Here is a 15,988-nt window from a genome sequence, read left to right on the forward strand (position 1 = left end):
GAGTGCTGCCAGAAATTCCCCACTCATGAGCCAGACCTCCTGATGTTTTCAACAATCACATCAGTTCTTGCTTAGTGGTCTGGTCTGCAAACTTTCCACTCCAGAATCTTTCTATTCTTCTGAGAGTGAAGTAACCTAGATCACATAATTTACAGAACATGTCCTCGCCCATGTTAACCTAATGACCTTGGTAACTTTTTCAGATTCTCAAGTAGAGCTGGGCAGATTTCACATAAGTGAGATGACCTGCAGCATGGGAGATTGGGATTATTATCCCCATAATTTGGATTTCGTCCGAAACGGGGGCTTATGAATTTGGGCTCCATTTTCGTGTGTGTGTGTGTGTGTGTGTGTGTGTGTGTGTGTGTGTGTGTGTGTGTGTGTGTGTGTGTGTGTGTACGTCCACAACCATATCTCAGACATGTATGGACTAATTTTATTTATAATTGGCACAAAGACAACACATGACGATATTGATAAGCGCATCATTTTGTTTCGCGATGCAATCAAAGATGGCCGACCGGCGGCCATTTTAGTTGTTAAAAAAAACCCGATGTTGAACACGTCCTGAACCATTTCTCGGACATGCATTTACCGAGGTGGTTCAATCTTGGCACCGAGATAATGAATGATGGCTTACCTAAGCACGTTGTTACAAAGTCTTTGCTGTTTCACCATATGTATGAATGTTTGGTACTGTTGTGCCCATGAATGTTTCAGGCAATTTATGAATACCATGTTAGTGTAGTGCAAGCCTGTAATTCTTACTTTCTTGGCATTTTCCCACCGGATGTGGAGAGAACTTCCGGTTTCTTGTTGGTTGGTGTGAGAGAATAGCGCCATTTTGTTTTTACTTGCAGAGCATAGACTTTCGCTATTGGTACCGTTATATCAATAAACATCGCGCTGAAAGGAATTTCGATATTCTCGTCTCATCCAAACCGTTTGATCGCGGTATTTTCCTGGATCCAGGCTTCACTGTTATTCAACGTATTTAGCAGCCTTACCGGAGGTTACCAGAACCTACCTTTCATGGTCCTTCGAGCCGGATTTCCGAACTGCTGGACAAGGAAGCCAAGGATGAGAAAATCGCCAACATCCTGACTGCCGACAGTACTCAAACAGCCGACAATACCAGCGACATTATTCCGGTTAGTCCTTTAACCACTCGTGTCACGAACCCATTTGTCTCTGTTTCCACGGCCGCTGTCAGCCCCATCCCAGCTGTGTCCATATCAGCGATCAAATTACCGGACCCGGCCATCATCAGTATTGGCAATTAATTACCGGCGTCTCCCCCGAGCTGAAAGGAATCGACGTATGCCTGAACGTTTGAAAGACTGTTCTTAACTACGTACCTTCGAACATGAGTGGTCCTTCCCTTAATCAAGAGAGTGGATCCGGTTCCTCCCATAGACGACATTCGTTAGGCCTAAGTCACATTTGGCACGGCGGCCGGAGGGTCTACAAAATCTACGGCCACGAGCAATTATAGGGCGGCCGCAGTATTTCCACGGTCACACAATGTAGCAGTCACGTATGTTTTTATTTTTCGGGGAGCTGCACGGTGTATTTATAAATTGTGGAGACTGAAAACGTGGGGGTGCCGTACGGTCTTTGATTTGATGTCGCACGGTGACCTGAGGGCGTCTCTGCGGTGGCCATATAATTTTCAAGGCAGACGCAAGGTAGCCGCAAAGCGACCGCAGGGGGGGCCCTAAGGCGAACATGCGGCCAGTCGGACGGTAACGAGTAGGTATATATACCAGTTATTTTTTTACTGAAATAAAAATGTAACAGTTCGGAATATACCAGTATATATATAACTGAATATACCAGTTCGGAGTACGTATAGGCCACCTATACTCCGATCTCTTGCGGTAGCGCACGGTCGACACAGACTGCCACGGAGGCCGTACGTAGGACGCACGGTGGGCGTAGGGGAACCGTGCGTCGACCCTGCGTTGCCCGCAGGTAGTCACACAGACCGCAAGGCCACCATACGTTGAACACAGGGACGCCTTAGGACCACCCTACGGCGACCGTGAAAATAGTGCGGCTGCCATAATTTTTTGGGGGTTGGCAAAATTCATTTTTCATTGATAAGAGCCTACGGCAGCCGCACGAATAACGCAAGCCCACCGTACGCCCTATGTACGGTCGATGGGGAATACATCTACGTCACAGCTTGGCTTGTCAAATTGCTACGGCCAATGTAGAAATGAAAAAAGTTATAATTCGATATAATTCCACGGAGACCCCTACGGCCTGTAAAAGATAGCCATACGGCGTAGGGCCACCCTGAGGCCACCTCAGAAACTCTGCGGCCGCCGCACGTTTCTGTCAATTCAAGGGGGGGGGTATGGCTGCCGTATCCTAGCCATAGAGCAAATATGACAGGCTTTAGGAAGCCATCAACCAAAGACTGCCTCGCAATGTAGTATACGCAACCATAGTTCTGGCTGCAGTCGTGCATCTATTACATCCCAGCTCAGTGACATCCAATCGGCTATTCTAAAGGAAAAACGAAAGCAGGCTGAGCTGGAGGAATTAAGATGTCGATTGGAGGAGGATGAAATGGTTGAGAGACGTGTGCAACAACTGCAGGACGAAGCCCAACAAGCTCAGAATGTGGAGCGTCAAGCTCTGAGGGAGCGTGAATCCCGAACTGTTCATCTATCAAGACAGACGTGTAAGGCAGGCAGGACAGGAACTGGAGGAAGCACGACTGATAGTGTCATTCTTGGATGCAAGAGATGACTCCCTTACCTCAGCAGTCAGACGACCGGCCAACACCACCCAACAAGCGATTCCAAACAATGGTGAATCGTCATTTACTCCATCGGTTCAACCAAACAGACAGTTGTCAGCGCAGCTGCCGCTACTGAGGTCAGAGCCGGAAATAGCCATCACCGAGGAGCGACAACCCACTCCTCAATTAAGGATGGATGACAATACATCAATCAATGAGAATGTAAAGCAAATGCAGCCAACTACATGTCTTAATGGTGTATCATCAAACTGCCTCCTCATGGGGTGGTTACAGAGTACTCAGTAGGTGGACATGCCCCGGCATATTCATCCACTAACACCGCTCCATTCCAAGCTTCGAATTTCCATCCTAATATGTGGCCATGTCATCAGGCACCATACCTACCATCTTTGGTGACAGCACATGGGCATCCGCCTGACCCATCTGAGGTGCCTGCAACACCCAACCTCATGGACCTGCTGATAGCTTCATCCTATGGGGTACCAAAACCGAGTATTCCTTATTTCCAGAGTGGCAGGGAAAGTGACTTTGCCCTTCTCAAGCTGGCATTGGATAGCTTGAGTAATCTCACACACTTGTCAGAGGAATACAAATATCAAGTACTCTTTAGCCACCTTAAGCTACCGAGTGCTTACAAGCTTGCTAAGGCACACATGCATGATCCGAAGCCATACACCGCGGCCTTACGAGCCCTGCAGGACAAGTATGGACAGCCAAGACAACTCGTACAGAGCGAAATTGGTGCTATCTTGAACATGACATCAGTGAAGACTGGAGATGCAGAAGTCTTTGAAGATTTTGCTCTGGCAGTGCACTCCCTTGTGGGTATGTTGCAATCACTCGAGGGTGAACATGGATTTGAACTACGATGTGGCTCACGTGTAGACAGGCTGATAAGCAAACTGCTGCCAACTTATCGTGCTTGATTCGTTGAGTACTGCATTAACAAAGGCCTCTTAAATGCAGATTCTAATCAGACCTACACATTGCACCATCGAGCAGATTGGCTGTAGGCAAAGTCTCAAGCTAAACGTATAACGAACCAAGCTGCTGTCCTCTACAAATGTGAGGACCAGAGATCAGAGAGAAAGGAACAGCGTTCTTCATCTGTCAAGGAGAAAGAATCGCATGCATCTGTGTTTTACAACTCCAAGTCACCAATGTCTGGCACAAAGACACAGCCGTCGGGTAATGTTTCTTCAACAACGAAACCGAAGCAACAACCCAAGCCCTACTGTCCTCACTGTAACACAAGTGACCACAACCTCGGTTCATGTACAGAATTCAGAAAGCTTTCCACAGACTATATCATCAAGTGGATGAGGGAACATGACCAGTGTTGGAGGTACGGTCGGACACATACGGCTGATCGATGTACACGCAAGAAGCCGTGTATTACCTGCAAAGAGTTACATCTAACCATCCTACATGACACTGCACAGAGATTCACCAGCACTGTCCTTATGACAGGCTCATCACCATCTGCAGTGTACCTCGACAAGCCTTCCCGTCCACATGATGTCATGTTAAAGGTCGTGAAGGTGCTTCTTTATGGCCCACAAGGATCCATGGAGACCTATGCCATCCTAGATGATGGTTCAGAAAGGACCATGCTCTTGAATTCAGCAATGGAGCAGCTGAACCTAGTGGGTAAACCTGAAACATTACTGCTCAAGACAGTACGTGAAGATACGGTGCAGTGTCCTGGTCCTTCTGTCAAGCTTCAAATATCATCGGTCAAAAACCCAAAACAAAGATACGCAATAGATGGAGCATTCACTGCCACAATGCTGTGCTTATCTGAGTATTCTTACCCAGTGGTCGCTCTTCAGAAACGGTATCTCCACCTAGCTGGGCTTCCACTCCCTCTGATTGATAGGGTTCAACCAACAATATTAATCGGGTCAGATTACTCTCACCTCATCTTACCAAGGAAACCTGTGCGGTTCGGCTCAAAGGGTGCTCCAGTAGCTGTTTGTACCAACCTGGGTTGGTCACTACAAGGACCAGCCAGCATACTGCAGCAAAGCAATCTGACTGAACTTCGAAAGTCAACCTTCTGTTGAACCGTTTCGGCGGATATACAGACCTTACCTGACCCTTCACAGTTTGAGTCTTGGAACGACCTGGTTATGGTGGCACATCAGTGTCTCAACGGGGTGGCCTCAAATAAAGACTGTCCTACCTTAAGTGCTCACTGGCGTGGGGAGATAGAGAATCTACTGCTTCAACGCTCACAGCATGATAGTTTTCCGGATGAAGTCCAAATACTTGCAACGGGTAAGGATACTGACCCCTCAAAAGCCGACTGGCATCTCTCTCACCTGAATATGACCTCACTCTTGGTCTCATCAGAGAAGGAGGAAGATTGCGTCAGGCAGATATCCTTGAACAAGATGCTGTGCATCCAATTGTTTTGGATCCTCATCACCCAGTAACCAAACTCCTCATTCGAGAATATGATGACCAACTGCTTCACTGTGGTCCAGAGCGAATTCTTGCTGAAGTACGCTGCAAGTACTGGGTTTTACGTGGTCGAGAGGCTATTCGTCGACACCAACATCAATGTCAAGAATGCCAGAAATGGCGCGCCAACCCAGAGGTGCCAAGAATGGCTGATCTACCACCTGCATGATTACGACTGTACAAGCCTGCCTTCTATTCTACTGGAGTGGATTGCTTTGGTCCTTTTATCATAAAAATTGGAAGAAGGACAGAGAAGCGCTGGGGTATAATCTTCAAGTGCCTCACCACCCGCGGTGTACATTTGGACCTCTTGGTGGGTCTCAATGCTGATTCCTTTCTGATGTCCGTTCGTCGCTTCATCGCTCGCAGGGGGAAACCTCACGAGATCTTCTCGGACAGAGGAGGGTCATTCCGTGCCAACTCACCTAAGGGTCCCCAGGTCACCTCCTCAGATTTTGCTGGAAAAATTATAATTAAATGTAGATCTATATGGCTCTACCCACCATGCAAAAGATTAGCTTTCAATTCCTCATAGTTTAAAAAATATCTATCTCTAGAGACCTTTGAAATTTGGCCCTAAAAATGGCAAATGTGAAAAACGCATTTTTTTCCAACTTCAGTGGCTTATAATTTTATAATGGACTCCCCAAGAAAGCTAATATTGCAAATATTTACTAATTGTCATCCAAATATTTCAATTATGGCATCAGATAGCTTATGGGATGCACATTTCTCACTCTACAGGAAGCTAAACATGGCTTTTTGGCCAAAACGAGCTAAAATAAGGTGAAACTATAGGAGCCCTCCTGAAAATATGGAACAACTTAGAATTTTTTTTTCCTTATAACACTGTGATTTTAGGGTCATTATCTATCCATAGATACAATTTTGCTGGGATAATACAGTTGGGTGATGAATTATAAAAGTTTTAACATAAGCCCTTGCCTCCGAGGGCTCTAAAATGGACCAATTTTGTCCCCTGGTTTGACCATGTGGCTAGGGGTTTAGGATCTTAATTTTTTTTCTAAACATTGCCTCATATAAGATGTGTCTACTGACCAAATAATTTTATCTAACGCCCATGGCTTCATAGTAAAATAAAATTTTATTTACATGCACGTTTTTTATAATTATTCACTTTTTTCATATTCAGAAGTTTATAAATCTTAAATGTAACTATCCAGGAAAGAGTTACTGCAGAATTTTATAAACCGGTATACAAAATTTAAGATTGTGGCATCAGAATGTCTCTAGAAAGCACATACTCCTAGTTTTAGGAAGGCAAATATAGCAATTTGGCCCACTTGGTACAAAACAAGGTGAACTTGCAGGGGTGCGCATGAGGCTAAATTATGCTTCTTTTTAGACATTAGTGATAAGGATGCTATTTATTCATAAATACATGCTAATGATTACTTTCGTAAGTGATTGCAAATTATAAATTAGAACAAATTTGATTAGTTGAGTAGCAGCTTTTTTATTTACAGATATACAGACAATGAATATCAGTCATTTTTATACCTTAGAAAACTCTTTAATGACCTTTCATCTTTTATGACATTCATTATCATGATTATCTAGCACTCAGAGGCACAGAATTTTACATCTTCGAAAACAGGTCTTGAACATACTTTAAGTAATGCTGTGACAGTTGGTACTGACGTCCACCAGATTTTATGTCAGGGGCCTCAACCACACAAAGAATGTCTAGTAATGGCACCCAGCATTGATTTTTCTTTTTTTGTGGAGGCCATGAGAATGTGTTACCCCTTCCTTGCTTCATGAAGTTCACAAACACATCATTTTCATCATCATTTCTTGTGACAATGTTCCCAATGTACCATTTTCTGTCATAAACACAAGCAATATATTTCCCAGCCTGGTATACATCCAGTTCAGTTGGGGTTGTAGTACTGCAGCATAGCAAACCAATTGTTCGACTTTTCATAAAAGCACCAAAATTGGTGCATATGTTGACTAATGTATTCTGAACAATTCTGGATATGGAGCCACTCGAGATTTTGCCTTGGTCAGCTTTGGCGGCCATTTTCCAAAATGGCCACCATTCTACTTTAACAACATGGGATATCTGTCATTGTTATTCTTTTTGTAGATTTCTCAGAGGTGATAAATACTCCATGTGATGTGCATTTACAAAGGAAAACAATACAAATGTCATTTGTGTTGATTTATTATATTTCCAACCATTGTATTGGGGAAAAATGGTCATTTTTATGGGAAAATCCATTTTCGCACACAGCATCAGTGACAGGTTCAGAAGTATTTTGTTGTGGTGGTGGTAGTGGTGGAAGTGGTGTTGTAATTGGTAATATTGGCGGTGTAGTAGTAGTAGTAGTAGTAGTAGTAGTAGTAGTAGTAGTAGTAAGTCGTATTAGTGTGGTAACAAGGTGTTTTGTGTCTTTGCAGAATATGGAGTGATCATCAGGAACGGAGTCAACATGAGCGGGAGTGAGCATGTCAAAGAAGTTCCAGCTAGTGCATTCTTCCATGGACCGTGCGTCTGTTGGCCCATCCAACACAAACTGGGAACTGTGTGCTATATGCCAGGAGGACACAGCAGAGTCCCTTGTTTGCCCAGAAAATACGAAACACCCAAACACAGGGAGTGGGTACAAGACACTGGCCGGGAATCTGATGCAGTTTGGAGAGTTGGGCTTACTACCCAGAACGCTGCAGCTTGATAGACTTGATGAAGGAGAGGGCATCGAGGCCGCACTGGTTGCTCACAAAGCTGTCTATCATAAACGATGCATGCTTCGTTTTAATACAACAAAGTTGCAAAGAACACAGAAGAGGCCAGCAGGAGGCAGCTCATCTGGTGAAGGCAATGCTGTGCCAGGAAGGCGCACCAGGTCACTCAGTGCAGAATCAAGTACCTCTAGTCAACCCTCATGCTTCTTCTGCAGACAGTCTGGTGTGGACACCTTACATGAAGCCACCACCTTCAAGATTGATCAGTGTGTGCGGCAGTGCGCAACACAAATTGGAGACCACGAACTGCTGGCATGGCTCAGCATGGGTGATATGCGAGCTCTTGATGTCAAGTATCATTCCAAGTGTTTAATGTCTCTCCACAATCGCGCAAAGTCCTCTGTCAATGCTGACGACAAGACTGGTCATGAAAGTGTGGTTTCTGGAATTGTGCTGGCAGAACTTGCCCTTTACATTGAAGATACTCACCTGGAAGAGGACACATCTCCTGTATTCAGACTTACTGACCAAGCAAACCTGTACGTGAACAGAATCCAGCATTTTGGAGTTCCCTTGGACACGAGAGTGAATACGACAAGGCTGAAATAACGCCTACTAGCCCAGCTCCCAGGCCTATGGGCACAGAGCAAAGGACGAGATGTCCTGTTGGCATTTGATGAGAACATTGGCGAGGCACTTGGCAAAGCCTGCGAGCTGGACTGTGACAGTGAATTAGTTCACCTCGCTCGAGCTTCACAGATAGTTCGTCGATACATATTTGAGGAAGCCAACTCATTCACTGGCTCATTCAAGGAAGGCTGCCAGCAGGAGGCTGTGCCACCTGTGCTACTTTCACTGGTAAATATGGTGCTGCATGGACCCTCCATCAAGAATCAATTTGATGCTCCTTCAAGACAGGCAGCTTTGTCCATTTGCACAGCTCCTGAAATTTAACGGTGCCAAGCATGACCAGAAGAAGAAAAGAAGCACCTCTCCTGTTGGTACAAAGACACAAGAACATCCAGCTGTCAGACATGCCACATCTCAAGAAACTCCTCTGCCAATGTACATTGGCCTGATGCTGCATGCTGAGACTCGCAAGAGGGAACTAGTGGACAAGCTCTTCAGTTGTGGTCTCAGCATCTTTTACGACCGTGTCCTGCGCCTTTATGCAGAGATGGGAAACTGGGCGTGTCAGATGTTCCAAACAGAACAAGTGGTCTGCCCGCCAACCCTGCGTGGTAGTGTGTTCACGACCGCAGCTGTGGACAACATCGACCACAACCCTCGTTCCACAACAGCAAAGGATTCGTTCCATCGAACAGGGATCTCTCTCCTGCAACACCCAGTGTGTGCAGATGGAGGAGTGGAACATGGGATTGTCATCACTGGCGGGTCTGCTGTATCAAGGACTGTTGACCATCTACCTAAAGGCCCGGTCACACCTTGACGTTTAAGCCAACGTATGCCGATTTTTGAATTTTTTTTTCTAAAACGCTGGCATACGTTGAATACGTTATGGGTAAGTTTTGATAACATTGAGAGCATGCTGAAAAACACTGCCATACGTCGTTGTACGTTGGCTTTAAACGTTGTACTTTTTGGTTGTCCTCAAATTTTTTCATGCTTGAAATTTCACGACGTATGCCAGCGTATGACTCACACGTTCCGCTACGCTGGCCACAAGTTGTATGCACGGTCTGCGATCGTTGACAGACGTCAACACATGCTACTTGTAAGTTAATCATAAGTTGAGACACGCCGAGGTAAGGCCAAAAAAAAAATGTTGCATTGGCGTAACGGGTCACTGAAAAATAGGGTAGGTCGGTCGGGATGTTTTTTTGTTTTTTTTGTTTTTTTTTTCCTAATAAATCCCTCCCAAAATCTCCCCCGGCTCGAGTACCACTCTTTTTGTCGGCGGGTTCTGTCCGAAACACTTCCGGGTTTTTGCGATCGCGATCACAATCAACAAGATACTTGAAAATGATAGCAAAACAACAAAAATAGCAATAAAATAGGGTCGGCAAAATTTTTCGATAGCAAAAAAACAAAAAAAAAAAACGTAGGGTCGGCGGAATTTTTAGGGTCGGGCGGGTTACGCCAATGCAACATTTTTTTTTTTTGGCCTAATGTTTAGCGTACCCGAAACTTATTTCTAACCTATGATTAACGTGTTGTTGGCACGTTACGCGATCGTTGCCACACATCGATAGACGTTACTTTTAAGTTACTCATAGGCTGAAAGACGTCGGTATAATGGATCGTCCTTGCGTCAGCGTCCACGGCCACGGCCAGGACACTTATTTGCAGCATTCTTCAAACTTTTCTTCGGCATGACGAGGATGTTCACACTTCGATGTCTAGCTTGGCTATGATTCCAATTGTCCATCAGCAGCGTCTATTTAAAATAGTCGAGTTTGAGCGTTTTAACACGTTCAGAAGAAACGCTTCAAATTTCCAAACCCCAGCGTCAAAAAACAAAGGCGAGTGACAGCAATTTAAATCGTTCATTGTAAACAATGAAATAGCTGAGTGGTACCGTTTAAAAGTCGTTGAGTGTAAAAAAAAATCCAATTGTTGAGCGCAAGCGTCTACTTTCAATAGTGGAGATGCAGCCATTTAAATCGTTGAGTTTATCATTTAAATCGTTAAATCGTTAAATGCAAGGACGATCCATCATAACCCACACCCTCCCCCTCACACTCACCTACTACTGCCAACATGAACAAACTACTACTAATACTAATACTGATACTGATACTGATACTGTTACTGCTGACATGGACATCGACTCAAAAAGGACTCGAAAACATTGTTGGGTTCCCCTTTTATGAGCAGCATTTTTATATACCAATTCCCAAAACCGCTGGGAACACGTCTTTATATGGCAGTTGTAAGCTAGAAACACGTTAATTTTTATTTTTTTTGTCGACCGGAAGACGTCATTGGAATACGTCTACATACGTCGATGTGTGTTGGGACTACGTAAAGAATTGGTTCAAAGCACGTCAAACATAAGTTAGAAATAAGTTTCGCGTAAAAAAGACATTACCGCGACGTGTTTCGACTTATGAGTAGCTTATAACTAGCCTTTGTGGACGTGTGTAAGCGTCCACATATCGTGTGTAAAACTTATCCCCATCGCATGCGGAACGTGTGTCATACGCCGACACACGTGACGTTTGTATGTCGTAAAATTTTGAACATGTTTAAAATTTCTTGACGTACTCTACTTACTACGACGTATGATAGCGTACTTTAGCGTTGTACTCACGTATACCAAACTTACTCATACCGTATTTGACGTGCCCCAACGTTTTAGACACATTTTTCTTAGGTCGGCATACGCTGGCAAGATCGCCAAGGTGTGACCGCGATGTTGACACTTCCATTTCTACGGCAGTTATGATTCGAATCGTTGTGCGTCAGCCTTTTAATAGGCTACGTCACGACATCGTCGGCGATGCGTGCAACGCGCTATGCCTAAGTTAGACTATCGTTGGGCATCGGTTGTGTAGGCCGACAACAGGTTCAGCATTTGTTGGTATAAGTTATCTATAACACAACGAAACGTTCTGTGTCCGTTACCAATGCGTTATACATAAGACCAAGTCGCTATGAATACGTCCGAATCTTTAAAAAAAAACATCAAAGGTTCAACGTAAGCCAGCATTTTAGATACATTTTAATACGTTGCCATCGCTGGCTAAAACGTCATGGTGTGACCGGGCCTTAAGTACTACATTGAGGTACCACCCGTTGCTTCCACTGTCAAGAGCTCAACAGTACCAGCCACCTCCCTGACTTCTCTGAAACGGGCCAGCTTTGCAGAGCATAAGGAGAAAGAGTATGAGTGGCTGGAGAACCAGAGAAGTGCGCTGGAAGTACAAGATGTGACCACAGATGGAGTCTTTCAGAAGACATCATGGGCTTCCATACCATGCCAGCCACCAGGAGCCTGATCAAGCTACCATCACGCCAACTTCATTGCTTCCTCTGTTCCATGAGAGTGCACACATAGTCGCAATGATCAGACACTCTATGGATGTGGTCAGAAGTGCCATTGAGCATCTCAACCCGGGCCAAATGCCTGTTCTGGCTTTCGACCAGCCACTGCTTGCTCTTGTGAAGCAGATACAGTGGAAGTGGCCGGAAACACATGGGGAAGACAAACTGGTGGTGATGTTCGGAGGCCTGCATGTCGAGATGGCAGCACTGAAGACACTAGGTGACTGGTTGCAGGGAAGCGGGTGGACGCATGCACTCGCACAGGCAGAGATTGCTACTGCAGGAACCGCTGACCCCTTTCTTCGGGCCTCTCACATCACATGCACAAGAAGGGCACACCAGCTCACAGCGGCTGTCTTGTACATACTCCAACGACGTGCATATGATCAGCACAGCGCCAGTGCAGAAGATGACCAGCCTCCCAAGGACTTCGAAGACTGGTGCCCTGAGAAAAAGAACAGCTCTCCCCAGTTTTTGTACTGGGCAACAGTCCTGGATCTGGAGCTCTCCATCCTAATCTACGTGCGATCTCTGAGAGAGGGAGATTTCATCATGTACCTGGATGCTCTCACTGAGATAGTCCCATGGTTCTTCACGCTGGACTATATAAACTATGCCCAGTGGATACCGGTCCATCTGCGTGACATGGCAGAACTTCCACAACAGCACCCAGAGATCTACAATGAGTTCAAGGCATGCCACTTCACAGTGCAAAAGACCAAGAGGACATTCTCAGCAATTCCTTTTGACCAAGCGCATGAACAAAACAATGCCCGTGTCAAGGGTGACGGAGGTGCTGTTGGCCTGACGGACAATCCCAGTGCTCTGAGGCGCTGGATGGTCGTCGGACCCGAGGTGGCCAGAGTGATCATGGAGTTTGAGGAGGCGAACATGCATCCAAATGCCAATGAGGAGACACCTCACCATGAAGAAACACCACGTGCACAGGAAGCATTTGCCAAAGATGTACAATCACTTGTGGCTGTCATTGAAGAGCTGGGGAATCCCTTCGAGGAGGATAGTCTAGATTTGCTGGTCCGAGACACCGAGGAGATTGCCGATCCTGCAGTGATTGAAACAGTTCGCACTGCCAAGCCAATTGGACAAGAACAGTTTCAGGCATACTCAAAGGATTTCCTCTTCGAAAGAACCAAGACTATTAACGAACCTATAAAGAGGAACAAACTCCCCCTCTTCGGAACAGACAGAAGACCAAAAGCACCCAAAGGAAAGGAAGCATCTGTGAAGAATGATATGGCCTTATTTGCAAGGCTCTACATTGGCTGCCAGAACCGCGATGGGAACCTGGATGAGTTCTTCTGTCATGAAAATCAAGCATGCCCTCCCGCGTCATCTGATGCAGGTAAAGGCCCTGTCACACCTTGACGATTTAGCCAGCATATGCCTGACGTATGCAAAATTTGGCTAAAACACTGGCACACGTCGAATACGTTATGGGTAAGTTTGTATACGTTAAGAGCACGCTGGCATACGTCGTAGTACGCTGGCTTTTTTCGTAGTACGCTGGCATAATTATGGCTTTGTAGGCTGGCATACGTCGTAGTACGCCGACGTGTTAGACAAATTTTCCATGCTTGAAATTTTTCGACGTATGCCAGCGTATGACTCACGTTCCGCATAATACTGGCCATAAGTTGTAGGCACGTTACACGATCGTTGACACACGTCGACACACGTTACTTGAAAGTTACTCATAAATCGAAACACGTCGAGGTAATGGTTAGCGTACCCGAAACTTATTTCTAACCTATGAGTAACGTGTTGTAGGCACGTTACGCGATCGTTGCATACCTGCCAACCCTACCGATTTGCGCGGTAGCCTACCGATTTTCTATAGCTCCCAACGCCTACCGATTTTATTAGTCAGACATACTGCATTTGGAAATTATTATTGGAAAAAAAAATAGTTGTGTTTTTTCAGTTTTGCGTTCGTTTCTCACTGCCAAGATCGTATTACACGCGGCTGCTTCTACATTCTACAAAACTCGTGCCTGACCTTGATTATCTTATCTCGTCAGCAATTGGTTATTGCTTCCTAACTAAGCATGACCAATCAAATGGGACGACAGGAAACAGCGGGCATTCATTTCCAGTCAACACGCCATTGGCATTTTCCATTCACGAGTACGTGCCCGTAAAAAAAAAATAATAATAATAATAAATAAATAAACCACACAGGCCGTTTCTTCGCTCTCACGTGCCCGTACGTGCGTGACCCGGAAGTTCGATATTATTCGCAGTTCCGATTATTCGCAATTTATTTTTAATACCCAATTATTCAATTAGCGCCAATGTATTTTACCTTTTCGCAATGTCGTGGCAAGGAAAAACAAAAAGAGAAGAGAAGAGAGAGAAAAAATTTACTTCCTGGTTCAGAGCATACCAGCACTCTGATGTTCCCGAAATTTATACACCGTCTAATATGAAAACAATAACAATAACTTGGGCCATTGCGTTTATCTATAAATGCGCATAAGAAATCGAGAAATTATTAGAATACACGCAGTCATCACTCTCCGGAAGCCCGTACGTTGTAACCTGTAATGGGGAACGTGGCTGAGCTTCCCTTCCCCATCGGCCACGCCCATGCAACAACGTGTCTTCCCATTGGTTTGGTAAATAAATGGCCATAACTTGGGAAGCACTTGTCCGATTAATATCAAACCTTGAAAAGGCACATCCTCAGGTCCCCAGCAATATACCTGGCAAGTTTCAATTAGATCGGACCGGAGGTTGTCGAGAAACAGCGGTCACACACACACAGAGATTGCTGGAATTATAGAGAGATGATCAAAGACTGCAGTTAACAGAGAGTACTCGTGGCTTCAGTGCACGACAACAATGCAAACACCAGAAAAGAAAAAACCACCCCCATGCTGGGTCAACAAGTTTAAGCCAAGTTGGACAACAGAGTTCAAGTGTATCAAGGCTTCGCGTGAGGTAAACTGTAAATATGTTATGAAATCAGAGTGGCCAGTCATTTCATTCATAAAGATGTATCAGTGAGTTTATGTAAACTCTGTGTACATGTATGGGCACATACATGTGGAGCTTGGACAGTCAGTAATTTATGGAAACGTGACTGATGATCATGATGTCTTAGAAAAATAACGATTGGTGAGTAGATCAACCATGTTGTTTTTTCTTTTTCACGAAAAACATGTTGCTATATTTCAGCTCACTGTGGTCTCAAAATGCAAGAGATTGCACCATTTTGCTTCATTTTTTTGAAAAATTTCTGGGGGGGGCATGCCTCCGGACCCCCCTAGGAACGCGTGCAACGCCAGCCTACCGCTTTTCCTTCAAAAAAGGTTGGCAGGTATGTCGTTGACACACGTCCACACACATTACTTCTAAGTTACTCATAAGTTGAAACACGTCAAGGTAATGGTTAGCGTCAGTGTTCCAGACTCCCCTGTTTTTTGGGGGGGTTTTTTATCTTGCCAAAACGAAGTTTTTGCAAGATATGTTAGTCAACTCGTATGTTTTTTTTTTTGTTTGTTTGTTTGTCTGTAATCACGTATCGATCACTCTGCAGAGCACAGTTATCATTGGAAATTTTTGTAACTTCGCATATCAGAGGCCTATAGACGTCCCTTTCAGCGCATAAAATTTTCAAGGTCAAGGTCAAAGGTCAAGGTCACTTTGTCGCAAATCAGGGAGTCAACGAAACCCTTATTTTTTTTGAGTAAATTTGATCGGATCGTCTTCAAACTTCATGGGAATATAGTTCATGGTCTGGCGCTCAGCTGATTAATTTTGGTGGCAATCGGCCTTGACCTTCATGGTTAGCGCTGGAGGTCGAAAGTTTTTGAACCCAAGGTCAAATTTTGAAATCTTAGATACCATATCGAGTATCTTAGATACCAATCTTAGATACCAGCGATACGCTGCCGCGCTATTCATAAGTTAGACTATCGTTGGGCATAGGTTGTGAACGCCGACAACACGCGAGGAATTCGTTGGTATAAGTTATCGATATGTGATTAAAACGTTCTGTGAACGTTA

The 15,988-nt window shown here is 44.9% G+C and overlaps 2 protein-coding genes and 1 pseudogene across 2 annotated transcripts in view; all 3 read left to right on the forward strand.

The window, feature by feature from the left end:
• LOC147032931 (uncharacterized) overlaps window positions 1-15,988 on the forward strand; it is a 209,944-nt gene that overhangs the window by 106,861 nt on the left and 87,095 nt on the right. The window contains exons 14-18 of the mRNA XM_085850977.1: window positions 2,457-2,656; window positions 2,775-2,974; window positions 3,145-3,598; window positions 3,821-4,610; window positions 5,129-5,375. Of these exons, the coding sequence (XP_085707103.1) occupies window positions 2,457-2,656; window positions 2,775-2,974; window positions 3,145-3,598; window positions 3,821-4,610; window positions 5,129-5,375 (1,891 nt within the window). The remainder of the gene's footprint in view (window positions 1-2,456; window positions 2,657-2,774; window positions 2,975-3,144; window positions 3,599-3,820; window positions 4,611-5,128; window positions 5,376-15,988) is intronic.
• LOC147032932 (uncharacterized) lies at window positions 7,610-10,041 on the forward strand (annotated as a pseudogene).
• On the forward strand, window positions 11,170-15,597 carry LOC147032933 (uncharacterized). Its single transcript, XM_085870960.1, has 2 exons — window positions 11,170-13,322; window positions 15,158-15,597. The coding sequence occupies exons 1-2, from the start codon at window positions 11,855-11,857 to the stop codon at window positions 15,247-15,249; spliced, it is 1,560 nt and encodes a 519-aa protein (XP_085727086.1). The 5' UTR covers window positions 11,170-11,854; the 3' UTR covers window positions 15,250-15,597.

Source organism: Eptatretus burgeri, chromosome 2 (assembly GCF_056783735.1).
Source record: "Eptatretus burgeri isolate ZD-2024b chromosome 2, Ebu_testis_v1, whole genome shotgun sequence".
Taxonomy (NCBI): domain Eukaryota; kingdom Metazoa; phylum Chordata; class Myxini; order Myxiniformes; family Myxinidae; genus Eptatretus; species Eptatretus burgeri.